This window comes from Syngnathus scovelli, chromosome 16 (genome assembly GCF_024217435.2).
Source record: "Syngnathus scovelli strain Florida chromosome 16, RoL_Ssco_1.2, whole genome shotgun sequence".
In the NCBI taxonomy this organism is placed as follows: domain Eukaryota; kingdom Metazoa; phylum Chordata; class Actinopteri; order Syngnathiformes; family Syngnathidae; genus Syngnathus; species Syngnathus scovelli.
Window position 1 is genome coordinate 4755231 of NC_090862.1, and position 25629 is coordinate 4780859.

General features: G+C 46.7%; 3 protein-coding genes across 5 annotated transcripts; all 3 read right to left on the minus strand.

Moving 5' to 3' along the window:
- Positions 1–431: 431 nt before the first annotated feature.
- Positions 432–15704, minus strand: mrc2 (mannose receptor, C-type 2). 2 transcript variants are annotated; one of them, XM_049744342.2, is made up of 27 exons: positions 14845–15704; positions 11451–11855; positions 10925–11098; positions 10568–10732; positions 10128–10241; positions 9912–10055; positions 9650–9841; positions 9083–9237; positions 8861–8965; positions 6456–6571; positions 6241–6389; positions 5952–6175; positions 5748–5887; positions 5584–5680; positions 5376–5505; positions 5279–5302; positions 5042–5208; positions 4786–4954; positions 4580–4722; positions 4372–4483; positions 4145–4311; positions 3957–4065; positions 3652–3890; positions 3426–3588; positions 3174–3323; positions 2981–3094; positions 432–2843 (listed from the first exon to the last, which is right to left on the minus strand). In XM_049744342.2, the coding sequence occupies exons 1-27, from the start codon at positions 14981–14983 to the stop codon at positions 2353–2355; spliced, it is 4497 nt and encodes a 1498-aa protein (XP_049600299.1). In that variant the 5' UTR covers positions 14984–15704; the 3' UTR covers positions 432–2352. The 2 variants fall into 2 exon arrangements, with proteins under 2 accessions (XP_049600299.1, XP_068509437.1); XM_068653336.1 differs by having other exon boundaries at positions 9650–9844.
- A 163-nt stretch (positions 15705–15867) lies between these two features.
- tlk2 (tousled-like kinase 2) lies at positions 15868–22958 on the minus strand. Of its 2 annotated transcripts, XM_049744343.2 has the most exons (21): positions 22313–22958; positions 21281–21363; positions 20214–20291; positions 20028–20097; positions 19875–19918; positions 19679–19777; positions 19427–19528; positions 19240–19332; positions 19054–19164; positions 18838–18974; positions 18604–18756; positions 18454–18520; positions 18285–18382; positions 18115–18196; positions 17952–18043; positions 17785–17874; positions 17545–17714; positions 17337–17475; positions 17144–17255; positions 16932–17039; positions 15868–16847 (listed from the first exon to the last, which is right to left on the minus strand). In XM_049744343.2, the coding sequence occupies exons 2-21, from the start codon at positions 21359–21361 to the stop codon at positions 16674–16676; spliced, it is 2100 nt and encodes a 699-aa protein (XP_049600300.1). In that variant the 5' UTR covers positions 21362–21363; positions 22313–22958; the 3' UTR covers positions 15868–16673. The 2 variants fall into 2 exon arrangements, with proteins under 2 accessions (XP_049600300.1, XP_049600301.1); XM_049744344.2 differs by lacking the exon at positions 19679–19777.
- Positions 22959–23107: 149 nt separating this feature from the next.
- Positions 23108–25538, minus strand: mettl2a (methyltransferase 2A, methylcytidine). Its single transcript, XM_049744345.1, has 9 exons — positions 25380–25538; positions 25208–25296; positions 24842–25098; positions 24636–24685; positions 24463–24523; positions 24258–24397; positions 23994–24100; positions 23539–23604; positions 23108–23448 (listed from the first exon to the last, which is right to left on the minus strand). Exons 1-9 carry the CDS (start codon positions 25520–25522, stop codon positions 23291–23293), a joined length of 1071 nt encoding a protein of 356 aa, XP_049600302.1. The 5' UTR covers positions 25523–25538; the 3' UTR covers positions 23108–23290.
- Between the last annotated feature and the right edge of the window lie 91 nt (positions 25539–25629).

Consider the following 25629-nt stretch of genomic DNA (forward strand, 5'->3'; position numbering starts at 1 on the left):
AAATTAATCGCGTTGAGCTTCAAACTTGAAAATTAATAAATGTAGTATTCAAAATAAACATACTTGTATGAAACGTTTTTTCGAGTTGAAAATAATTTTGCTTCACTGGTAAATGTTTTGAATAAACTATTTTCAGGTTTCACACTCGTTTAGGTGTAACACTCACTTTAAATATTGATTGATAAGCGCTTTTTCACTTGTCAATGGATATGGTCATATTTCATGATTATTATTGGAGAAAAAATGTCCATGTATTGTAATGCTTTTTATTTATTTGCTTTAAAAAAAAATTAAAAGACCATGTATAGTAAGACTTTTTTGGGGGGGGGAATGACCATGTGAGTAAGTAGTAAGACTTTTTTTAATGACCATGTAAAGTAAGGCTTTTTAGTGTTCTTGCAATTGGTGTTATCAATAATGGAAACAAAACGTCAGAGAACATATATCTTTTTACTAATTTCATACAAAAAAGGACACTTCCGGTCATATTCACAGGGGGACCACGTGGCCTGATTGACAGACTTAATGAAGGAATGAGAAATTGTAACAGGCACACACAAAAGTCTACTGACATGCACACGCGTCATTATTGCGCAACACTGATGGCTCGCAACCTAACTGCAGTACAGCAAACGGTCCCCAGAGGGCGGTCAACCTCTTCCTACATGCCTTCACCTCCCCCAATCCTCTCTTGATCCCTTCTTCACCTCCACTGCTTTGCTCCTTTTTTCACCCCCTCACGTCCCTTAGCCCAAGCACCCCCACCATCCCACCCACTTAACTTTTCTCTTCTCCGATTGGTTCCAGACGTGCCACTGGGCTCTTCTTGCCGACTCAACATTCCACAGCTGGAGACAACGCATGCACACACACGCATTCACGCACACGCACACACCTCCAGCAGCACAAAAAAAAAAAAAAAAAAAAACAATCCTGGAGGCGGGGGAAGACGGGGAAATGATCCTAAATCTGCTTTTGGGGGGTAAAATCAACACTGTGGTATTTACATTGGTGTCGGGAGGGGGATCTCAATTGTTGGCAACACACACACACGCACACACAAAACAAAAGAAGTGGAAAAGTCTCCAAATATCTTGAAGCAAAAAAGAAAAAGACCGCCACGAAGGCAGAGAAGAAGAAAAAAAATGACAAAGAAACAAATCAGAGTCACTTGGTTTCGAAGTAGGGCTTCAAATTAGGGGTTTAAGTCTGAGTTCAAGTTTCAGAGTAGGATTTCAAAAAAGGGTTTCAAATAAGGTTAGGGTTGAAAAGTAGGGTTGCGAGTCAAGGTTAGGGTTGCACGACAGCGATGAGCTCCAAAATAAGGTCTTCAAAATTGTGCCAGGGAACCAAATTAGGGTCTTAAACTTTCAACATTCAATTTTGTATTAGGGTTTTTAGCCTGGGTTAGGCTTTTCAAAGTAGGGTTTCAAATCAGGGGCTGGATGGGGTCACACCAGGGTTTGGGTTTTAAAACTGGGCTTCAAATTAAGACTTTCAAGTCTGGGTCAAGGTTTCAAAGTAAGGTGTACAGGTGTGGGGGTTTCAAGACACTGCTTTAAGAATTATATGGTGGGAAGAAGATGGCGAACTCATTCAAAACCTTCGTTTGGGGGGTTGTAGTCAGTGTCAGGGGCGGTTGTTGGCAAATGTCCCAAAAGAACTGCAAAAGAACCGTGAAAGTCTTTAAATCTGTTGACCTAAGCCACATAGTAAGAGAAGAAAAACAAAAATAGCCGTGACCAAGTGTGGACCTGGGGCGCTGTGTAAAAGGGGGGGGGGAATTGCTTACTCAGCTCCAGGTGGGGGTATGGCAGGGGGGGCGGAGTGTAAAAACTCACAACATAGCAACACTTGGAAATTAAAGAAAAGTGCAAGAACAGAGCAGGAGGTCACGTCACTGGAAATTTGGACACCTCCTCCTCCTTCGGATGCTGACGTGTCCAAAGGGAAGGAGGCGGGATGGGGATGATGACATCACAGTTTTCGTCGACTTGGCTTGTCTTGGTTTTAAATGAGAAGAAAAAGAGAATTTGGCATCAAAGGAGCGAGTAGCTTTGAGTACTCTTCGAAAAAGCTTCCAAGTCATTTATTCTTCATTTGCATTGACAAAAAAAAAAAGTCTGATTTCATTTGTTCGGTAAAAAAAATGTGCTGTAACTGTTAATCCTTGGTGTCGTTGGAGAAAAGCATGTCACAGACACACTTGGGAACAGTTTGAAAAATGTAGAAACTTCAGACGCTGCTGTGCTCTACACAGCCTTTAACTTTTGAGGGGGTGGATTATTTTTCTCAGGATTATTTTTGGCTTCACAAAATACCGGTTCCGGTGCAGTCTGAAGTGTCGAGGGACTACTCGGGCTGTTCGTTGAGCTCCATGTCCGATACCAGGATGTTCTTCTCCACCTGGTCGCCCTGGCCCGAGTGCGTACGGCTGTAGCGGGCGCCGTCGTAGGAACCCCGCACGCCAACTCCGCCGCGCCGCCGGTACAAGTAGATGACGGCCACGATCAGAACCACCAGCACCACTACCGTCACCAGCACCACGATCAGCGTGGGCAGGTGGTCGCCGCTCAGCAACTCGTTGGAGGACTCCATGACTGCAAAAAGGAAATAGACGTTTGATGATGTCATTAAAAGCAAAATCGGACTTGGGCGCTTACTTCTGGGTCGCTTGCAGATGACGCCGTGCGTTCGGTTCCGGCACGATCCGGGCTTCCAAAGGCCGCTGTTGCTCTGGATCCAGAAGCAGGAGTTGGGCGAGAGCACGGAGAAAGCCACGTCGTGAGCCTCCCAGTTGGTGTATGACATCTCTGTCTCCTTGCTCCACACTAGACTTCCACCTAAATAACAAAAAATGTCCCCCCCCAAAAAAAATTCTTAAATTAACTTCACAGACATTTGCTTTCATGGTTATGTAAGACAACTGTAATGAAAGTAGTGACATTGATCCCGAGAGGAAAAAAAAGTGATTTGGCACCTCTGACGCTGACTCCCAGCCAAGCTCCGTGGGCCTGCTCGGCCGAGCTCTGGATGTGCTCCCACACAAACGCGTTCTCCGCTTCGTCCAAGATGGTAAGAAGCTCAGCCCCGACTGAGAAGAAGCAAAAAAAAAAGAATAAATATATTACAGCAGGGAAGGAAGCCTGTGTGAGACAAAAGGTTGTCCCGACCTTTCTGGCAGGACATGAGTGCGTCCTGCTGCAGTTTGAGTCTTTGCAGGTTGAAGGCGTAACAGTGGTTCCTGAAGGACACCCAGGCCCAGTCGCCCACAGTGCGCGGGCAACTTCCCGGGTAGAGCCACTTGTGAGTCTCTGGCGCATCTATTTTGATAAACAACAACATTTCATGCTTGGGTTGAATAGTGGAGGCGTCCCTAATAAAGCGACTACAAGAATGCTGAAGCTGTTGATATTATTACTCACCACTAATTTGACAGATAGCAGCATCCAGTTTGGTCTCACAGGAGGTCCTGGTCCACAGACCGGAGGTGGTCATGTGACCGCAGCCTGGCAACTGTTTGGGCTCCCCGTCCACCCAGTTGGAATAGGATAAGTCTTCCTCGCCCAGCCAGGTGAAGCTTCGGCCCTGTGGATTCAAAAATGGAGTTCCCACCCATTGTTGGCTCAAATAAATTTTAATTGACCTCACCTCATAGTTGTAGAGAGCGATCCACGCCGGCTGCCGCAAGCTGTTGATGAGTAACGTCAGGTACGCTTGCTGGACGGGATTTTTCGGCGCCGCCAAGGTCCCGTTTAAGGCGTTGCACAGGTGAAGGGCGCCGGTCCAGTCTAGTCGTTTCTGCACCACCTGGTAGGTGATGCCACCCAGGTCCAAACGTTTGGACAAGGTGGCGGGAATCAGGGTTGGTGCCGCGGGCATTCCTGGATCTGAACAAAAGGTGGCGTCACGTCATTGGATTAAAAATGTTAATATTGAAAAATTTATTTGCACACCTTGTTGTCTCTGACAAAGGTAGCCGAAGCTTTCCGTCTCGCAAGCCCGTGAGAACCACATGCCCTTGTGCCTCTGCGGGTTGCCGTGAATTGCGACCACGCAGTTTCCCTGGTAGGACACAGCGAGACCGTCAAAACCGAGGGCGGGTAAGGTGATTAGAAAACATCCAGCGAGAACATTCCAGTACCGGGTTCTTGTCATGATGCGGCCCGTTGTTGTCAACCGGGTGTCCCGGAGCCCAGTTAGTGTAGCTAAGCAGACCCGGCTGCGCCCACTGGAAGTGACCTTTGGGGTCGGATTTGAGACCGAGCCACAGGTCGACAGTGACGTTGGACAGCAGGGTGGTGACGAAGGCTGCGAGGACGAGAGTGGATGATTAAATGTTGCCAAAACATAATAACCAAAGCGTCTTACCTTGCTCCAAATGATTGGAAATGACGGCCAGGACGCCACCTTGCAGCTCACATTTGATTTTGGCCGCGGACCATGTGACGTGCTGGGAATGTAGCTCAAAGACTCTAAAACACTAGCAAGGATCATTTCAAATTATATTTAGTAAGGCTAATTGGCTTGATGTGTGTATCTTCCAAAGTAAAAAAAATAAAATAATTTATTTGTGTACCTTGCGCTGATACGAGGTCCATCCTTCGGGACAACCCGAGGGAGGGTGTGGAGACGATGGCGTCGGGGGGGCGGTGCCAGTGACGTTCACCCTCTTGCAGATGTACGATTGGTCCGAGTCACATTTCTGCTCAGCCCACTCTCCTGTTGAGCACGATTTACATTTTCACGTATAATCGAAAGTCTCGACAGTGAGACTCGTCTCACCTTTGCTAGCGATCAAGTGCACGCATCTGCGGTCGCGACTGGGGGGGCGTGGCCTGCCGGCAGCCCAGGACACGTAGTTGAGCACAGAGTGGTCGGACCAGCGGAAACGCCCGTCGTTGTTGAAAGTGTGAAGTCCCAACCACCAGTTATCAGACTCCGCCTTTCCCATCTAAAATTAAAAAAAAAAAAGAAATGAAAACATCATTTTGTGATGTTATGACACTTCCATTGAAAATTTTAGCCGTGTTTTCTTTGCCTGGTTGAGCGTGCTGGCCAGGAATTTCTCTTCCTGCGCCGAGTGAACCGAAGCCAGGGATGCATGATCCCATGAGCAAATTCTCTGGGCCTGGTCCCACGTGGTGCGGCTTTCGAAAAACTTATATTCGGCCTCCTGAAAGCCGATCCATTCCGGCGAAGCGGCGCCTAACGAGCGAATAAGATGCTGTTAGATTTTCAGACGGATGATTTTCATGTGCTACGAGGTCACACTGACCTTCTGGTTGCTTCTCAACGCTGCCTAAAATCACGGAAAACAAAGAAGAAGCAAGAATCAAGATAGAACCGTATAAAAATATGCCTTGGTGATGTACCTCGAGGGATCTTGCAGATCCAGTCCAGAGGTGATTCACAGTGCATAGCCAGCCAGGTCATGGAGCCCAGGTCTGCTGCAGCACACTGCCGGACGTTGTAGAAGTAGCGCCCAAAGTTCTGGTACGTGACCTAGCGATCCAGTTTCAGCATTATCGATTCAGGTTTATTATGTTTGAAAAAAAAAATGTTGATAAGCGTGACACTCACAGCCTGCCCATCACTCCACTTCCAGCTGCTGCTTTCCATCGGGTTCCTGCGGTTCAGACCGATCCAAAACCAGTGCTGATCGTGTTCCTCAGACTCCCTGTGGGTTACAATTGACATCATCAACACCATCATCTTCATGATCCTCCTCATCATGGTCCACAAACCCAAAGGTCTCGTGCAGGACTTGAAGAACAAAGTGCTCCTCTTCTGGGCCGGCGATGCTCAGCAGGTCGGCGCCGTGTGTACGGCAGAACAAGTGAGCCTGCAGCCAGCTCAACCTCTGATCTTTGTCCCAGTGAAAGACCTGCACACAGAATCACTTTTTACAGCAATGGCCATATTTGTTCATTTCAAGAACGGGTGGGTACCTTGTAACAATAGCGTAGGTTGCTGTTGCTCTTCCAGCCGTTGGGGCAGGACCCAGTGAGGCTGGGCGTGGGCTGAGCGGCGGGAACAGAGGGCTCGGGGCTCAGGGTGGCATCCCGGTTCTGGCGGCAGATGTATTTGGCCTTGGACGATGCGCACTCTCTCACCTCCCACAGCCCGGTTCCCGAACCGGTCGCCATGGAGACGCAGCCTTCTCGGACGCTGACTAGAAGATAGGAAGGATGCGGTTAGAGGCGTGTCCTCGACTTGCACCATAAATGCGTGACCTACTCGGCTGGTCTCGGTTCCAGTTAGTGTAGGACACTTGGTCCCCGCTCTGCCAGTGGAACGAGCCGGGGCTGCCCTGGTCGTGCAGGCCGATCCAGAAGGAATCAACGGAACGACCAAACACCAGACTGTTGGCGAAGGCCTGCTCGAATCTTTTGAGGATGATTTCAAAGCACATTAGTCAGCAAAAGTTGACTGATGATTTCGTGGTTAATTACCTGTTGGTGATCGTTAGGAGCGACGCCTTATTTTCCTCGCACGACTTCCTGGCCTCATCGAATGTCAACAGATCCTCCGACACCCAGTAGCAAGATGGACTGTGCCACTTCCAGCCCTAAGGGGGGGGGGGTGCAGACATACAGCTGAATACAACGGCATACAAAAGTGACCAAAAATAAAACTCTCCTTTTATGGAATATAAAAACAATACCAATTGTCATGCTAAAAAAAAAAACCAGTATTTCATGTGAGTATGCAGAATTGATTGTCATTGCTGTGGTGAACGCACGCAGGCGCATCATCATGCCAGACTCGAGAGGTCATCGGGGGTGAGCCAGATGATTCTTCTTCACGCTAGTGCGCAAAATCCAAAAAGCAAAAACCACCGCCTCCTTTTAGCATCTGCATGCAAACCTCAAAACTTTTCAGGCAGCGCCGCCGCATTCTTCATGTCTCTCGTCGTAATCGTGCATCTCTTGTGAAATGTAATGCCTACTTTCACCACTAGAAGAATAAAGAAGCCTGTGAGGATTGTTATGTCTGTCTTTATGTGTTGCTCCACTGGTTGTGTTCAAATATCCAACAGCTCATAGATGCTTTTTTTTTTTTTTAGCCTATGGCATTTCCATTTATGTGTTATTCTCGATTAACATAACAAAGTAAACCGCAAAACATTCAACTTTCAAATCTAACTGATAAAATCGCTGTCTGATAAATTGACACTTTTATTAGGTGAACCGTCCCGGAAAAAGCTTCAAATTACAAATGTTTCTTCCAGGCGACGCGGATTATATTTTCTCTGCATGAAGGATTTGTCTTGAAAAGTCATCAAGTCTTTTACTTCTCCTCAAATGCCTGAAAACATTCTACTTCCATACAACACTTTATTTTCTTTTAATTTACAACAGGAAGTGTTGTAAAGGAATGCCGCATATGTAATCACAGCGCTACCATCTGACCACTAAATGCATTGGGGGGGACTCCACCATTCAATTTTGCTTTTTGGGGACTTAATTTATTATTAAAACCGAATTTTGGCAATTTATAAGGAATAACAAGCGACTTCATTCTAATAGTCCTTATTTGTGTCATGCTGCTGCGATGGGCTCAGCGAACAGCAACAAACAGCGAGGACAGCTTTGTTAGCTTAACCATCACGTGGCGTTTTCACTTGTTGTTTCACATGTTGAGCTCAGCTGGAACCAAACTAGGCCGCGGGGTGAACTCCTGTCACATGACCAACCCTGACGCCTACCCCAACACCCTCAAATAAACTCCCTTTATCCTGGCAAATAATGCAATTCAGTTTAAATTGTATAATTTATTTAATTATAATTAAATAACCCATTGTTTAATTGTAATTATTTTTTTAAACTGTTTTATCAATATTTAATATAATTCGAATTATTTAATTATCACTTTATGAAATAAAAACTGTTTACAATAAATCAATTAATTATTATTTTATGAGAAAATAATATAAAAATAAATGAATACACGAAAGATCCAAGATTAGATATTTAATCTAATCAGATTTATTTAATTATCACTTTATGAAATAAAAACTGTTTACAATAAATCAATTAATTATTATTTTATGAGAAAATAATATAAAAATAAATGAATACACGAAATTGCCCACTTGTGCTATATTTTCTGCTTAGGTGCCTAACACGCTTCCGAGAAATGCGCTCGACTTGGACTATTTCGAGCCCGTCAAGTGAGCGACGGGAGCGTCGTATATGGATGGGCCACACATGTGGACGTGATTACGGGGATGCGAAATCAAACACAGATGTCTGCGTGAATTCCTCCAACGTGGGATTTGATTCACACACTGTATTCCCGCTGTCCTCACTGACTGTGTATAAGGGTCACTTTAGAACGTATACCCTAAAAGTCAGACGGGGGGGGGAAAACGGAGGTCCAAACTGAACAGCTGGAACGCGTATAACAAGAATCAAGATCTCAACGGGGCCTGCAGATTGTCAGTAGCTGCAGACAAAAATAAAAGGACCAATTTGAAATTTATAGACATGGCCGCAGGTATGCTGTACATTGAAGCCACTGTGTGCTGGGAACGATTTGCGTGTTTATTGTCACTCCCATACAACTTTGCCTTCCGCTAGCTTAATGCTAGCAAGAATCGTCAAGATGTTATAACCCTTGAAGCAAATATTTGAACACAAATGGTGCAGCAACACATGTAACCAAGCAAATACTTACAATACTCATATTTTTTTTAATCTAACCAACCTTATTGCGACTTCGTGAGATTATTGGATTTGTTGGTTCAAGTTGCGCCCACATTGAAATGAAATAATCAAATTTATTGATATGCATCTGTACTATGTCAAAGTTAGTGATACCAAATGCGTTTTAAACAGGAAGGTGAGTCTCGTACTTGTTTGCAGTCTTGATGCTGAGATTTTCCTTCTCTTTTGGTCGCGGCCTTCTTGCAGATGGCGGGCAGAGTCAGGTTACACGGACTGTCGTCCCAGCGGCCCTCCTGCGCGTGGAAGCGACACACACACATATAGCTGCTGAGTGTATTTAGACACACAGACGTGAGGAATGGTATAAGCAGGGGATGATGGTTTTGGAGGAGGGGGAGGGGGTCACTCACGGGTCCCCACATGGACACGCAGTCTTCTTGAGTGTTGCGGAAGTTGTTGGGTTCGTACGGATGCCAGTGGGTGAAGGTGACGGGGGTGTGATCACTCCAGTGGAAGTCCATCTGCATGGCGATGTCGTGGAGGCCGAGCCACAGCTGCTCCGTGTCTGAACACACACACACACACACATTATTAGCAACACACACATTCAGAAACAGTGATGTGGCACTCAAGGGAATGTTAATGAAATGCAGAAAATTTGGACGGAGGAGTACGTTTTGAGTTCAGAACAGAGGATGAGAGGAAATGTGGGGATGTGTGGTTACCGTAGCAACCAGAGAGTGGAATGCCCAACATTCCAAAGTGACAGTTGAATAATGACAATAACATAAATACATCTGACTAACAAAAATGAGTTAATTGGTTTACTGGTAGAAAGAAAAAAAAAATGTTAATAATGCCTTAAGGGCAACTCAATTAAACGGAACTTTATTTAAAATATAAACAGCTTACACAAAAGGGCTCAAATATTTTAATAAGGGTTTTATAATGAAAAAAAATGGCAGACAGCAACTGACCTTTCTTGATGTTGCGAACGATGAACTCCATCTCGGGCAGCGTGTGAATGCTAGCCAGGTTAGCTTCCATCTTCTGGCACGCCTTCAGCCCCGCGTCCCATTCGGCTTTTTCCGGCACCACCTTGTAGCAGCCCGCCTGGAAGGCCTGCCATCCCACTTGGCACTCATACTTCTCATCGTCCGCCCATGAGTCTGCTGGGACACCAGAGACGTGATGCCATTCGGGTTCTGGAACTTATTCTGAACCTGCTTGCGGTCTGACCGGTTGTAAAAGGATCCAAAGTGGCGTTTGGCCTCTTCTTGCAGATGTAAGGAAGAGTTTCGGAACAAGCGCGGTTTTGCCAGCGACCCGACGACTCTGTCCTGATCACAACGCAGTTCTCCTCGTCTTCGTGGTTTGGTTGGTCTGCGGAAAGATTTTGGTATCTTGCTGCCTATTGTTTACAAATACGGTGAAAAGGTTTGTCGACAGGCTAACCTTGCTCCCAGTTGAGGTAATTGAGCGGGGATGAGTCGGCCCACTGCCAGCCGGTGTTGATGTCCAGGTCATTGAGGCCAAGCCAAAAGGCGGTGCTGTAGGCGGTCAACAGGCCTTTGAAAATAAGAACAGATTTAGGGTCAAGGATTGTATGCGTTGCAGAGTCTGTTTGAAAAATGTGTGTATATATATATATTAATCAGTTAAAAAAAAAACATTTCAATCCCACATATATACATTTTGACTACAGCACTTAAAATGACACACAGACTGGATTGCTGAAATTTCACTGGTGCTCATAAATGGGTGGAGGTCCGGAGACTCTGAGTCATCTGAGTAGCCTCAGTCGGAGTCTGGGCTGGGGGTTGTCCGCCCACCCTCCCCCTGCACATTTCCTTGATGTCATTTGTGCGTAGAGGAGTCCGAAGTTGTAAACAAACCATTGATGTAGGTCTGCTCATGCAGCTTGGTGACGCTGAGCAGGTCGGCTCCCTGCTGCTGGCAACTGATGCGGGCCTCGTTCCACGACAGCTCGGCCTGGTTGTTGAATTGGTAGCAGCTGTCCGTCAGTGGGTCAATGTCCCAGAAGGTCTCGCAGCCGCCGCCTATGCGGTTGAAAGATAGCAATTACCGTATTGGCCCGAATATGAGACGAGTTTTTTTTCCATTGAAATAAAACTTAAAATGGAGGGGTCGTCTTATAATCGGGGTCATCTTATATTCAGGCCAATACGGTAAGTCAAACAAAGATGGAAAGTGGGTGAATTATGAATTTGGCCCACTCATGAGTAACTCACTGTTGACGGGACAGAAGCCCCAGCTTTCGCCTTGGGCGTAGTCGTAGGTGGTGGCGCACCACAGGTGGCCGTCTTCTCGCCCGATGCTGGTGCAGTTGTGAAACCATTGGCCGTCGTACAGGAAGGGTAAGTGGCATGGGCGCCCGTTTGAGTTCCCTTGGATAGTGTAGATCTCTGAGGAGCAACACAGAGGTTTGTTAAATCACAAAAATAATAACTGAAAGCTGTGTAAGATATCAACAGTTTTTTTTCCGTGCACACGCATTTTTCAACACAGTGTGAGGAAAAGGGCAAGAGGGGGAGAACGCACTTGAAAGCCCGAAAAGTAGGGCAGACATTTTTAGCGAGAGCAAGCGAGTGCAAAGATTTCCTCAGGGCTCCGACACTGACTGTCATTCTTCCTCGTCTGACTAACATCCCGCGCGAGTCTGACACTAAATTGTGGATGTAACCATGACGGAGAAGATGCAGGTTTCAGAATGTGAACAAACGAAAGGAAAAGCCTTGGACTCTGTAGCGTACGTACCACGATACGTTTTGGCGCACAGGTCCTGCTTTTCACCGTACACGCTCCATTTGGAGCTGGACGTGGAGGGCGTGGACACGTTGGAGAACGACGGCCAGGGTAGGTAGTTGCTGAGGTCCTCCAGCACCTGGCCGCAGTTCCACGTCCAGCTCACCATGGGGGGCTGGCGGTCGCACGTGTACACGCTCAGAGGTGTGCGTCCCAGCCCGGAGGCGGTGTCGTTGCCGGAGGTCACGCCCAGGCACAGCGAGGAACCCAAATTGAAGAGGCGACCAAGGGACACCCATTTCCAGCGCTGGCCGGCCTCCTGGCAGGACGTGGAGAGCACCAGGGAGCGCCCGCGCACCCCCAGGCAGCCTCGGGTGCCCTCGTGGAAGAAGGCAAAGTCATTGGAGTCCGGCGGTGCTGTGGAGGGAAGCCACAAGTCAATACGGTAGATGAGAACATTCCATGGGAGCTGCCGGAGGGATCAATTTATCCGATAATTGGCAAGTGGAAAGTAGCCCCCACTGAAAGAAGAAATAAAACACTGACATGCAGTGGTGGGAGCTGCCAAACACATATTTGCACTTCACACATATATACTGAATGTACATCCTACTGTCTCCTCCTACAGGCCATTAGACAGAATGCACCTGTTGAACCTAATGCCCTTTGTTTTATGATAGCTCCAAACAAAGCTCATGTACTCACATTTTTAGTGTTTTTTTCTTCCTTTTTTTTCCCCCCCTCTTTACAATTTTGGTTTTGGCGGAGTCGAAGCCACCGTGACTACACGACTGCGTGTTTGTGTGGGCAGCACAGACAGGACCGAAGAAGGGGGGGAGAAAAAAAAAAATTCTAAAATATCATCCACATATTCCAAACTCTGCTCAAATACAGCCTGCAGGAGCCAAGGACTGAAAAGACGACCAAAGTGTGACCCTCGGCATTCCGACTCAGCGGGCTCCTGCGAGAGGCCAGGAAGTGAGGAAGCATGGGAACCATCACCGCTGAGCCAGTTACTTGCTCGTAACACATTCCCCTCTGAAGCCCCCCAATTAGCCTCCTCTCGAAACAATAAAGTCGCACCGTAAAGGCAGCGTGTGGGAAACAAGCAAATGCGCTAATAGGCCCGCTTTCCTTTCATCTTTTGTAACTCATCTGAATTTGGTGAGGCGAATCATTTCAGGGCCACTATTAAATTAGGTTTCATGTCTAAGATCAAACATAGAGAATGGTGCATTATATTTTTAAAACAACGACAAGCACAAAATAGAAAAGTCTATAGACGTGCTAATGAGTATCACCAACGGTGAAGCAACACAAGTAGACAGACATAACATGCAAATGCATACTCCACATTGGATTGTGGTGCAAGGATAATTGTGGGAGACATAATTTCTAATTTTCTTTTTTTGGTGAATAGGAAAAAGTTTGTCATAAGCTCCGCCCACACAATGCCAATGTGTTTGGTATACCTGCATGTTTGAAGCATACCTGCGTTCAATGAATCAGACACGAATGGGACAGGCAAGCGCTTGTCAAAAGAAGGCGTCGCAGCTGACAAAGTAATTCAGGGCAAAAATCTCAAGAGAGCAATGTGGCAAGACTACAAAAAAGAAAGGAATATATAATTGTCAAACATTTGATACTCCCAAGAACATTGAGAGCCGAAGTTTGGGACGAGTTGGGGGGGGGGAATTCGAGGGGGTGAGAGCAGGAAAATAATAAAAAAAGAAAAGTCGAACGGATGATGAAATACTGAGCAACCAAAAAGGAGCTACACAAGGAATAAAAAACGAATTCAAAATGTCTTTTAGGGCAGGCTGTGCAAATGAAACTTCTTGTTAGTTGTTGAAAAATGACAGAAAGCAGCTGCAATGACTCACGCCGCACGTCCCGTTTGTCAGGCAACATCTAAACTGTTGTCATGCGAGCGTCTTTGAGGCTTCCGGGAACGTCGGCCTTTCTTGGCGTCGGCCGAGGAAAGGAATGGAGACTGGGAGAACGTTTGGCTCAAAAGTTAAACTGGATGTGCATCTTCCTCCACCCCCCTTTCTGCACCCAAGGTGTGATGACAATGCGGCCCGAGTCGTACGGAAGCATTACCGCAGGAGGCCCAACAGGACCCGAGTCCTATTGTGAGGATGGCATGTGATTTAGTGGCCGCTGTGGTTTTAGCTCCCAGTGACAATTAGCTTTCAGAGCCAAAGCCACAAGAACACGCCGGTTGGTTGACTTGATGACGCCGCACGTTTTTCTCCCTATTGTCAAAGCTTATGAAGGCTACCAAAATAGCTCATCATTGTGACCCTAACAATTTTCGTCTCTTACATTGGGATAGTAAAAGCTGGTCAACTAAAATTACATTTAGCGCAAGACATTTTTTGTGATAGAATTAAATTACATTTATTTATTTTCTCTCAATTGTTTAAACATATAAAACCTTTTGACTGCAATGCAGTGATTTTAACGACAGCATCACTGTGGGGAAGGATACAATACTAGCATCATCACTCACTGTGGTTGGGGCCTGTAACATGTAATGAAATGATTGATTTCGTGCCCCAATAGAGTCGTCAATCACACATGAGCGGGCTGTTAATGTAACCAGAAATGAAGGTCACATGAGGCCGCAGGGAGAAGGAGGGGGCGGGGCTAGAAATGACATGTCACACTCAAATCAGCCCCCAAAAAGCCACATAGCACACAATAATAGATAACATGAAATTACCTAAATTGTTTTTGCTCGGATAAATCACAGCTGTAGCAGTTGAGGTGGGCAATATTTTCTGCTCAAGTGCCACAAGTTTGAAATGAAGACAGATGGGCCACGAACAAGGCATACTCGCAGGCATATATTCTTTATCCTCTGTGAAAAACGACTAAAGCTGGTGCGTTCTTCTTTGCGTCTGCAGTACTGCCACCTAGTGGCCACACTACAAGAAGCCATTGGTAGTTCCAGCAATTGTTTTGATTTATTTAAAAGTATTAGTGAGTTGAATTAACACAACATAAATAAAAACCTTAAATAAAATACATTTTAAAAACACCAATTCTGGGGGCGGGGGCTATTAATACAACGAATATAGGACTCTTGAAAATATAAGCTATTTCAGAATACCGTTTTTTTTGTCAGTATATTTATAACGGGCCAAACTTTGCCCATGATGGAGCTGAACACTCCAACACGCACACAACCACAATCCACGCACACCTCACCCCCCACCCCCTTTTTTTTTCATGCACATCTGGTTCCACTCACTCTCGGACTTTTTGGTTCGTGGCAAAGCAAAAGCAGCAAATCCACAATGAAATCCCCCCCTTTTAAAAAAACAATTTTACAAATGATCATTTCAACTTGTACTCTAAGATACGAATGACACGTGGAGAAAATAATAAAAAGCCTCACCAGTGGCGCTCCACGTCACGTCCACGCAGAGCAGTAGCAGCAGTGAATACAAAGTGCATCGCTGAAATAAGTGGTGCCGACCGGTCCATTTTGTTGCTGTTGTTGTAGAGTTTCGGTGCCGCTCGTCGTCGCCGTGCATGCTCTCAGCTGCAGCCCTCACGCACGCGCATGCACGCACACGCACGCACGAAAGAAATGGAGGGGGAACGCACACACATAAACACAAAAAAGACTCAAAAAGTGACACAAATGTTCCACTCGAAAGAGTTTGAACCGTCTGCTGCCCTTACACAAGCAAATGAATGGAGATGCGTCAACAGTGTGTGTGTGTGTGTTTTGCGAAATAAGGCTTGAGGACCCCCAGTGGCCGCAAAGAGTAGCCGCAACTCACCGGACAATTCATTAGGTACACTGTCCTGCATACTGACATACTTAAAAATATTCATTTTGCATTCAAGCAAAAAAAAAGCTAACTTTGGAATTGGCACAATTGTACTTTGTATGCATTCATACTTTACTGTTACCACCAAATCTTAATTTCTGCATGTGTTTTAAAAAAAAGGACTTTATTATTATTATGATATAAAAACGCAAAAAAATACAACTATTTTGAACCCCTCCCAAAATTCATTCTACATTTTTTCCAAAATACTCTCAAAATTCAACCACTTTTGTAATAAGGCAAAAACAAAATATTAATTTAAGATGATTTCTAACAATACATACCACAGTTGTTTTGTGAGGAACACTCTGCTCCCGTACTGTCCTGAAAGGCAACATGAAGATAAATCAAGGAGTAAAGAATAATACGACTGTACCTACCGACTGTCAGAGCTCCTTGGTGGTCATCTTGGGAAGATAAACTCCCATCAGACATTAATCTACTTTGGCTGCCCCTCAAACTTCAGGTCGGACCTTTAAAACTCATTACAAACAATATTAAATTACATCTTTTACAGCCATCCTGTCTTTATACAATAGGAAATACTATTCTGTTTGACTAACAAACTAATAGTCACAGCATATGTTTGAAACATATTTTTTAATGGTTTATGCAATGTCCTGCTAAGGCCCAGACTCTCCCCCCGAAAAAGTACTAGAATGTCAATCAGTCCCTTGCATTTTTAAAATGGCTGAAAATTGAATTCAAACATCCCTAAATAAATATGTGTGTTTGTGGTAGGAAGTGAGGGGAGAGGGGGGTTGAAGGCGGGCGGGCAATAAAAACAATAAAAGTTTTAATTAAAGGCAACTTGAGAAAAAAAAAAAATCTTCATAAAAATGACTTCGCTCTTCCTGAAAAATGTTAAATGTTTTCTTGGGAGTTTTTTCTTTTGGGGGGGACTTCCTCAGTGCTTCCACTCTGTCAAGCATTTCTGTAGAGAACTGAGAATGAACGGCGCCACCATCTGGTTAAAAGCTTTGGTCACAGGGTCGAGGGGGAGATGGTGGCGAGAGGCGCATGTGATGGCCTCCTCCAAGCGCACGCACAGACACACACACACGAAATTGGACTTCTATGCCGTGTGGCATGGAGGGGTGGGGGGGGCCTTACTTGTAATGCAAAAAACGTCCACCAGAAGGGGCTCAAGCGAGAATTTGCCAGCCATGGAGGGGAGAAAATAGTCTGGTCCTTATGGCCAAGCTGAAGCATTTCTATAGTTGTTGTTTTTTTTTTTTAAGCAGAAACCCCCCAAATGCCAAAGCCCACCTTCACTCCTGGGCTTTGACAGCAACCACCAGCAGTGGACAGGTGAAGATAAGTCTTGTCCTCAAGATGGATGCTATGCGTAGGATGGTGTTTGATGGGGGAAGTGGGGGGGGGGGTCTCAGTTGGAGGCGCTGCTGTTGGAGGAGCTGGACGTGGAGGCCACCGCCATGGCCGAGTTGCCCGAGGAGGCCACTGACTTGCGGATGTGCGGCATGAGGAAGGGGTCGTTGGAGAGCTGGTGCACGTCGATGCGGTCCTCCTTCCGGTACACTAAACAGCGTCGGATGAATGCCTGCGGGAACACCAATTTGTGAAGATGAAAACAAACATCCTAAAGAAAGGACAAAAAAAAGCCAGGAGAGGAAACGTTCCTGACCTTGGCTTCCGGTGTGACGACTGGTTTGGGCGGGAACTGCACGTCGGTGGCCTTCAGGATGGTGTTCTCCTGCAGGATGTCCTGCTGAGATTGGTTGTGGCCGAAAGGCTTCGGGGGGGGAGGAAGCAAAGGAAAAGTATGCTCTCACTAATTTGAAACGGCAATGTTTACATACATTCCATACAAATTGGCTGCAAATTATGACCCCCTACCTTACGACCATATAAGCACTGATAAAAAATAACTCCCACGGACCACACGTCCACCTTGTTAGAGATTTTGGGCGGCTCTTTTCCGACTACAAAACACTCAGGCGGCAGGTACCTGAGAAGACGGCATGAGAATCGAATTTTAAAAAAGACGTTTCACAAAGCCCACGTTCATGTCCTGGAGCTTTCATCTCACCAGTACGTGCCGGCTCCCTGCGATGTGAGCTCCATGCCGTCCACGGAGTTGTAGCTGTCGTCGTCCATAATCTTGGATAGGCCGAAATCTGTGATCTTGATCTCTCCGCATGCCGTGCCGTTCACGAGCAGGATGTTACCTGGAGTATTTGACATTTTAACATTTCATAATCAAAACAATCATTTGACTCTGATGAATAACGCCCCACCAGGTTTAAGGTCGTAGTGGATGATGGGCGGCCGGATCTCGTTGAGGTACTTGAGGGCGTTGACAATCTGCATGATGATGGAGCGGCCCTCCTTCTCAGACATCAGCTTGTGCTGTTTCAAGTAGAAGTCCAGGTCGTTGCCCTCGCAGTACTCCAGGACTGTGCAAAACCTGCCAGCGAGCAACGTGAAGAGAAAAGCTCCTCAAACTGAACGACGGCATCGTTGGAAGCAGAACTTACGAGTCTGTGTCGAGCGAGAAGTAGTCGTAGAGTTTAACTATTCGCGGGTGGTCCAGCTCTTTGTGGATTCTGTATTCTCTGCATGCGTGTCTGAAAACAAATTCAATGTGCGTTACGAAGGAAGTGGAGTCGTCGGTGGAATGGGGCGGCGGTTGCCGGTCGCTCACTTGTGGTAGTTTTCCTTTTTCTCGTCCCTCCAGTTTTTGTTGAGCTGGTGGATTTTGACGGCCACGTACCTTTGCTCTGTTAAATCAAAGGCCTGGAAGAGGAAGTTTCGTGAGACTAAAATATTAACTCACTTTCTTATTTTATATCGACGCTTTCTCTCACCTTGTAAACTTCGCTGAAACCACCGCGTCCGAGTAAATGGAGAAGCAGGTATCGGTCGTTTAGCGTCGGGTGATCTTTGAATCTGCAAGCAGGAGAAGACGGTGAGTGTCCTAGCAACAAACAATTCTGAGGGAAAGAGAAACAAAAAAAAAAAAAACGAGGAAGCCTACTGGGAGTTATCCTCGTTGTGGATTCTTTTGAGCTCGCGAATGTGCAGGTTGCGGACTCTCTCCAACCTCTCCAGCTCTGCCTGGATCTCAGCCTCCTCCTGCAAAAGGTGACAAAGATGCGTCAGCGTGCCCTCGCTAGCGCCAGCTCTGCTCTCAAGTGAAGCTTTACCTTCTTTAGATGGCCCAATCGTAACTTGAAGATTTCCTCTTGCTCGTGGTACTCGGCCTGCGATAAACTGCAACGAGGGAAACGGTCGGAAAAATAAACAAAGGAAGATGAACAAATAAAAAACTGTCGTGCTAAAGTGGATTTGCGTACGCTTCGCTTTCTGTGCCGTTGGCTTTGCTCTTGCGTTTGTTCTGTTCCAGGTTGGGCGGCGGCGTTTGGGCCATGGAGGGCGGCTTGCGCTTAGCCAGCAGTTTGCGTTGCCTCTCGATGTCTTCTCGCTGCGAGTTGATGCGCTCTTGTTGCCTGCCAAGGCGAGGCAGACAGAAAAAGGGACAGTTGGTCTATTTGTGCCTCAGTGCGTCATAATGGCGAGGTGCCGCTTACTTGATGAGGTTCTGGAAGGCGTAGCCGTCCGTCCACTGCTCGGTGAATGAGGCTCCGTGTCGCACGGTGGTGAAGTGGCCCAGCCGAAGCCGGTCCTGCATGCTTTTGTCTCGGCACGCCATCTTCTCCTGCTTGGACTGCGGCGGGAGAAAAACGCCAATCAATTAGTCACAAGTCGCCCTACCCATGTCACGGCTCGGACGAGCGCGGACGTACTTTTTCAATCAGCAGCTTCTTGGACATGGTCACGCACTTATTTAAGCGCTCCTTGTATCGCTCAAGCATCCTCTGCTGCTCGTCGATTTGTCTCCGCAGGTCGCAGTTAGCCTGCGGCGCACGAGCGAGCGCAAGATGAGCTTTGAAACGGGAACGTCGAGAGCTTTATGACGAGATTACGCGTACCCGCAACAAATCGTCGATGCGTCCCTCCTTCTTCTCCAGGTCGGAGTTCTTGTTGTTCTCCATCGCGATTAGCCTCTCGATGGTGAGGTCGGACTACAGGATGAAAAGCAAGGTGGGGGGGGTGCTTTGGTGAATGGAGGTGCATCAAGTCATAGGAGGTCGAGGAACGGGAGGTTCTTAGCAGTACCTGTGTGGCTTTGTGGAGCAGATAAAGGGCGACGGGTTTCAAAGAGCATGACGAGTGCTCGGTGTTGGCCGAGCCCACTGACGAGGGACTTCCCTGCTGCACCTGGGAAATCAAAAAGGGAAAAAAAACCATTATCAGCCCACCCTCCATCTTCAACCATGCAATTGTGCTACAAAAATGTCCTCCTGGTTAATAAGCGTGGAAAGATAGAAAATGCAGGTGAGAAAGAGAAGCGTTAAAAAGAGTGCTCACCGCGACCGGTGGGTTGGAGAGGGAGTGCTGCGGGGAAGAGCGGACCACCGGCGGGATCCCCCTGGCAGGGCTGGCCCCGGGACCGCTGCCTCCCGCAAACTTGACAGTCAGAAGGAAAAGAGAAGGCGAGAGACAGGAAGGCGGTTAAGTAAGGAAAAAGATGAAAAAACCCAAGTGAGAGGCTTTGGACACTTACCTCAAAATAATCGCTAATTTTATGTCCCCTTGTTCCTGCTTTACCTGAGGAAGAAAAAAAATAGAGTCATAAATGACAATTTAAGACTGTGCAGCACATCCAATAATTTTTTTTAATCATTTGTTTAATTGTACAGTATTTTAAACAGCTCACCTTGGCTGCCATCAAAGTGGTCCGCTTTCCGTTTCCGGACCCTCTGGTCATTTGCCTTTTTCTCTGGAGTCTGGTGGAAGTGGGGGGTGGGGTGGGGGGGCAGATGAAGCGAGTCCATTACAGTCATGTATTCAGTGTGTGCCGTGTATGCGCATAACAAGCGAACAGAAGGAACTACTTGCCAACCTCAAGCTCTTTGTCGCTGAGCGAGCCGACGCTGCACAGACTCTGGTTGGACGACTCGTTCTGACTCTGGCCCGAGCCCTGGGAAGAGAAGCCATTTTATCACTCTGGCTTGCGTTCATTTGAATGGAACACATTGCGGACTGGATGCTGCGAGCACAAACTGGCGGAAAGTAAAAAAAAAAGCTGAGGCTGCCTTGTTGCTACGGGCGACGGCGTGATGCTCCTACTCTTGTCACTCAAACAAATCACATCAGAATTCCGCAGGCGCTGCCCGATGTGGGGGAGAGAGCGACTTTGTCATTCAGAGCACACGAGCGCTCTCTCACTGAACCCTCCCTAAAATGGCTCCCGCAACATTAGGCAGGCTGCCGAGGATGTACTCCACTGTCACCTTTTCAAATTTTTTTTTTACTGTCAGCCATTTTTGCAGGGAATTACTGAGCGTTTCATCAGAAAAAAAGGCACTCAAGAGTTGAAGTTTCTCTTAAATCACGCAAAACTTCAAATATACCTCTCATGACCCAATGAGTGAACAAGATCAAGAATAAAGACTTTTTGGAAGGAAGAGCAAAAGACATTGGAAGACTCCTCCCCAACACATATAGCACCTCACGTTAAGCTGGGTGGCAGCAGGCCGCCATTTTCTCTGCGGCGCCAGCAGCCACGCCATGCTCCATGCTCCAAGCTCAGCCTATGGTTGGCACGCGGCCCGCTGCTGGCACCGAGTCGCTTTTCCCAAACCGTTCCAAGATCACCTTCCGCAAAGACTGGACGACAACTCTGCCGCGTCGCCCCACTCGCACCTGGTGAAGAACTACTTCAGCATTCCCCCCCGCCCCCCCCTCCCCACCTTTGCATTCCCATCCCGTCTGTGCACTTCTTGGCAGGCAGCGCCACTTGTATATGCAGGCACTACATCATGAGCAAGGGGGGAGATGTCATGTCGCGCCAGCCAAAAAAAACACACGCACATATATGAGACTCTCCACACAAAGAAACGCTACTGAGAGAAGTGTCGTGTATGTCATGGCAAAAATCCTAAGGAGCAAGGAGAGGCCTCCACCGACCTTAGCCACGCCGACCCCGGTGAAGCGGGCCTCCAGCAGCTCCTGCCGCCGGGGGTCCAGGCTGTGCAGTTCTTCCATCATGGCTGCGGACACAAGAGAGCACAGATGAAGAAGCGGCCGCCGTCGCCGGGGTCCCGTACAATCAAGCGGGCGAGCGACGGATCATTATTTCACAACACATAGGTTGCAATGAGTCATAGCACAGGCTTGGAAACCAAATAATCCTTCATCTGACTAATCCTGAAATATTTCCATGTCTTCTGTACAAACAGTAAAAGATACAGCGATGGAGGCCTGATGTGTTGAATCACTGCCTTTGGAACATCCCCAAAAAAAAGATGGCATCATCATGTGATAACTGCCTGACATTAAAATTAGAGGCCCAAGTTACATGCAGATGGAGCTACCTATCAAAAGGTCACACAGCTGGAGGACAGCTGGTAGGAAAATGTGCAGAATTGGAGGTATATACGATTATTTTTGATATTCAAAATGACACGACAATATAGATCAGTTTACTGATTGACCATTATGTGACATAAGCTCACCTATGGCTTGCATACATTAAAGCAATATTAAGCAGACAAGTTAATTCTTGGGAGATTTTAATTCTTTAGGGTGAAGGAGATAAATTGATTCGAAAAGTGACTATTTAAGAGTAATGTTGACGATTGGAATGATTAGCAAGACAGTTAGCTGGCTTCACAAACGAGCTAACGAACCTCCCCTGTGATAGCATAGCAACCGCTAACGCTAATTCGAAATGACATTCAAACTTGAGATTTCACTGCGTTACATACCCACGGGCGTGATTAACAGAAGTGATAAGTTGCCGATATATGAATATATTCGTTTTAAATGATTACCGCAGACGTGTGAGACGAGATGAAGGCAACCGGCTAGCGTTAGCTTATCTGTCATAAAAGAAGCATCTTTTGAGTGTTGTCAAGATGTTGCTGCCACGACGCTCGAATCAATGTAGCATCTCCCACCTCCATTCTTTCACTCGACAGCGTCGGGCGAGATACTCACTGCACTCGAGCGTTTCCTCGCTCCACGGGGCCTGCCTTAATCCCCGGGTGGCGTCCCCCTTGTTTCCCCCCGGTGCTCGTCAGTCCCACCCGGGGTAGGCCGCATCCACAGCCTCGGGTCTCGCGTAATGCTTGTGAGCGAGGGTCGCGCGGTAAGATCGGGGAAAGGATGACGGTCGGATTCCGACAGAGGATTCCGACGGAGGATCCCCCCCTGCTCTTGGGAGGCCTCGGCAGCTGAGGGTATCCCAGACCCGCCTTTGAGTACTCCTTAGGCGGGGATCCCCTTTAGGTCCTCGTCGCCGAGCACCATAACTGTTGCGATTTGGCGTTTCCCCGTCCACACAATGGCGACCCTGGAGTTATTTTCCCCCACCTCTCTCCAGCAGGTATAAATGATGTCTTTAAAGCTGCCGTCAGTTAACCCCTACTTTTTTCCTCCCCCTGAAGCGGGGATGCTTTTCTGGTCCAGCGCGATCAAAACAAAGTTGGGCTCCGCACGTCTTCCTTCCTTCCTCGTAAAGAAATCAATTTTGCCCTGCAGAAAAGTTGGCTATTCTACCGAATCCGGATCGATTCGGTTCGGTTCTCATGGCTTTTTTTTTTTTTTGCAATGTAAACAATAATCACCCAAATCTCATAATGTCTCGTGAGATTGTGTCAAGTAGTCAGCGGCTGCTCCTGCAAATCTCGTGCGGACAATAGCAGATTTGCACACAATACAATCAAAGTAGTCAGTGCGGATAATGATGTGAAAGTTACTTTTCCCCACCATGACGCATGTTTTCTGATGCAATTAGAAGTTTGACAAAAATAACGACATGTTTATTCATTTTGAATGTACAAAAGGTTCAAATTAGGCCATGATATTCCAAAATATTGCTTAAAAAACAGCATCCAGATGAATAGACTCACTTTTAAAAAAATTATATAACAAAGAGCAACACACGATGGCAGTTAATGCAACAATGGTTCTGTATCAAGTGGAGCTGTTTTCCTCGAGTTTCCGCCGGTACTTGCACTGGATCCACACCCTGTACATGGTGAGCTGCTTGCCCCGGTTCACCTGGAGCCTCCGATCTACCAGGTTCTGCACCTTCTCCAGCCCGGCCTCGGCGAATATGTCGTGCAGCTCGTCTGGAACCAAGAAGTAACCAAGTATGATTATAGACTGCATGTAGAGTAATTGAATGGACTGAATGGATGAAGAATGTAACTAGAAGTTACCTTGTGTAAAGAAGTACACCCTGGTTCCATCACCACGGACGTAGAAGTTATCTGACAGACACCTTCCTAAAAAAATATATACAGTCTTAAAACATACATGATCTATTATAACAAAGAGTACAGAGCTATTTGTCTTTTACTTTACCCAAATAAAATGATATGACCCACATTCACATTGTGCCCACTGTTTTTTTTTTCTCTGCACAGTCAATGTTTGTGGCAACATTTTCCAGATTTTTAACAAAACATGTTTTTGTAGTTTGGAGCATATGATCAATTTTTTGTCTACATTTTGGCTCAAAATAACATCCCAAATGCTCACAAATTTTGGAGAATCTGTACATATTGTCATGATGATGTCCGTTGGAGTGACGCTCCATTGTACTTTTCCCCAGTTGGATGTCTGAAGTTTCACATTTCCCAGTTTCCTGCAATGGTGCATCAAGCCTACTTACCTTTCTTAAAGCGGAGCTGTGCCATATCGTAGCGTCCATAGTCCCGCAGCATCATCACCCCGCCAGGCTTAAGCAACCGTGCCAATCTGCTCACAGAAGCCTTCATCCTAAAATAAAAAAGAATCAACATGTATTTGTTGATTTCATGCGTAAGGACCACATTTGATTTTTAATAGATAGATTGGGTAGGTCATCTGCATGTCTTCCAAAACGGCCCTTTGTCATGAATTCTGTTCCTAAGCACGAAGAAGAAGGTGTCCACACTTGTCAGGGTGCAACGCCGACAGCACGAAGATGAGCACCACCACATCAAGGCTCCCGTCCGGCATGGGGTAAACAGCGCCGTCATCGCTCAAGTCAGATACGAAGGCGAAGCAGCGTTCAGCGTCGTATTCCGGGTTAGCCTTGAAGGTGAAAGAAAACACCGTTATCGACTTGACAATGACAAAAGATTGACGCGCTCACTCACCTTTACAAGCTCCACGGCAGTGCTGGAGAAATCGCAGCAGTACACAAAAAGTCCTGGGTCGCTGTAGAACAAAAAATAGAAAGAAAAATCATTTAAAATACATTACCGGTAAATTGAGGGTTGGTCAGGGAATGAATTAAACTTGCAAGTTAAAGTATGTAGTCCAGTCTTACTTGTTGGTCTTCAGGATGGGAAAAACCGTGTTGCCAACACCGCAACCGACCTTTCAAAACAGAGCGTTTATTATTAGCCTCCCACTATCAGTCACATCATTAGGTACACCCGCTACAGCTCTACGGCATCGTTAACATAGCAGTTTGTGTTTATTATTCTGGTAGCTGGAACAGAGACGTGGCATGTTATATTATAAACAGCTCACCTCGAGAATACGATACGTGGCTAAAGAACCGGGGAAGTCAGTCGGATTCAAGGTGGCAACATCTCCACTTGGATCCAAACTGGATTGGAGACTGTGATGGTTTTCCGAGCCATCTGGACGGGGACGTTGGTCGTGGAGGCATGCCGGTGCCAACTCGGGGAATTCGGTGAAGAGCCAGTGGCGGTCTTTGAAGAAGCGGTTCTCGTGGATGGTGTAGAAGTCATTCCAGTACTCGTTGGCCCGATTGTCAAAGTCCTCTGGGAGAAGGATACGCAATGCAAGACCATTTGAGTCACTTCATTAGGTACACCTAATGTTGTGGCCAACACGTAAATTAAACACGATACTTGAAATTCAAAGTTAAACCTTGTTTCTCCGGAGGCAATGGCTGACTATTCTCTTGTACTTTACTCTTTGCAGCTGCTTCTTGCTCCTCGGTCCACTCCACGTTGTCCCTGTTGACACATTACCGGTCTTTACCATCGACTTAAACATTCGAGCCATCCATTTAAGCCCATTCAGGGTCCAATTTACCCACCAGGCGTTGTGCTGGAAGACCTGTCGGGGGTCCGTAAGAAAACGAGTACCGAACTGAGGTCGCTTCTCCTCGGTGGCAGACGACTGTGACAGAATGTGAGTGGATTCGTGGACACCATCATCGACCGTGCAGGGCGCCGCCATGTTGGAAAAAAATCGCACCGGATGTGTATGTTTGTTACGTTCAGGTTGTATCGGAAATGTCATAACTTCAATTATTTCGGAAATGTACAACACATTATGTTGAGTAA

Coding starts and splice junctions, on each gene's coding strand:
- tlk2 (XM_049744343.2), bottom strand. CDS start 21,361: ATGATGGAAGAACTGCACAGCCTGGACCCCCGGCGGCAGGAGCTGCTG. Junction 18,521..18,603: donor AACGGCACAGAAAGCGAAGC/GTACGCAAATCC, acceptor CCCTCGTTGCAG/TTTATCGCAGGCCGAGTACC. Junction 18,197..18,284: donor CACAACGAGGATAACTCCCA/GTAGGCTTCCTC, acceptor TCCTGCTTGCAG/ATTCAAAGATCACCCGACGC.
- mettl2a (XM_049744345.1), bottom strand. CDS start 25,522: ATGGCGGCGCCCTGCACGGTCGATGATGGTGTCCACGAATCCACTCAC. Junction 25,099..25,207: donor ATTGCCTCCGGAGAAACAAG/GTTTAACTTTGA, acceptor TCCTTCTCCCAG/AGGACTTTGACAATCGGGCC. Junction 23,449..23,538: donor GGTGTACTTCTTTACACAAG/GTAACTTCTAGT, acceptor TCTTGGTTCCAG/ACGAGCTGCACGACATATTC.
- mrc2 (XM_068653336.1), bottom strand. CDS start 14,983: ATGCACGGCGACGACGAGCGGCACCGAAACTCTACAACAACAGCAACA. Junction 4,066..4,144: donor CGCATCATGACAAGAACCCG/GTACTGGAATGT, acceptor GTGTCCTACCAG/GGAAACTGCGTGGTCGCAAT. Junction 2,844..2,980: donor GCTGGGAGTCAGCGTCAGAG/GTGCCAAATCAC, acceptor TTTGTTATTTAG/GTGGAAGTCTAGTGTGGAGC.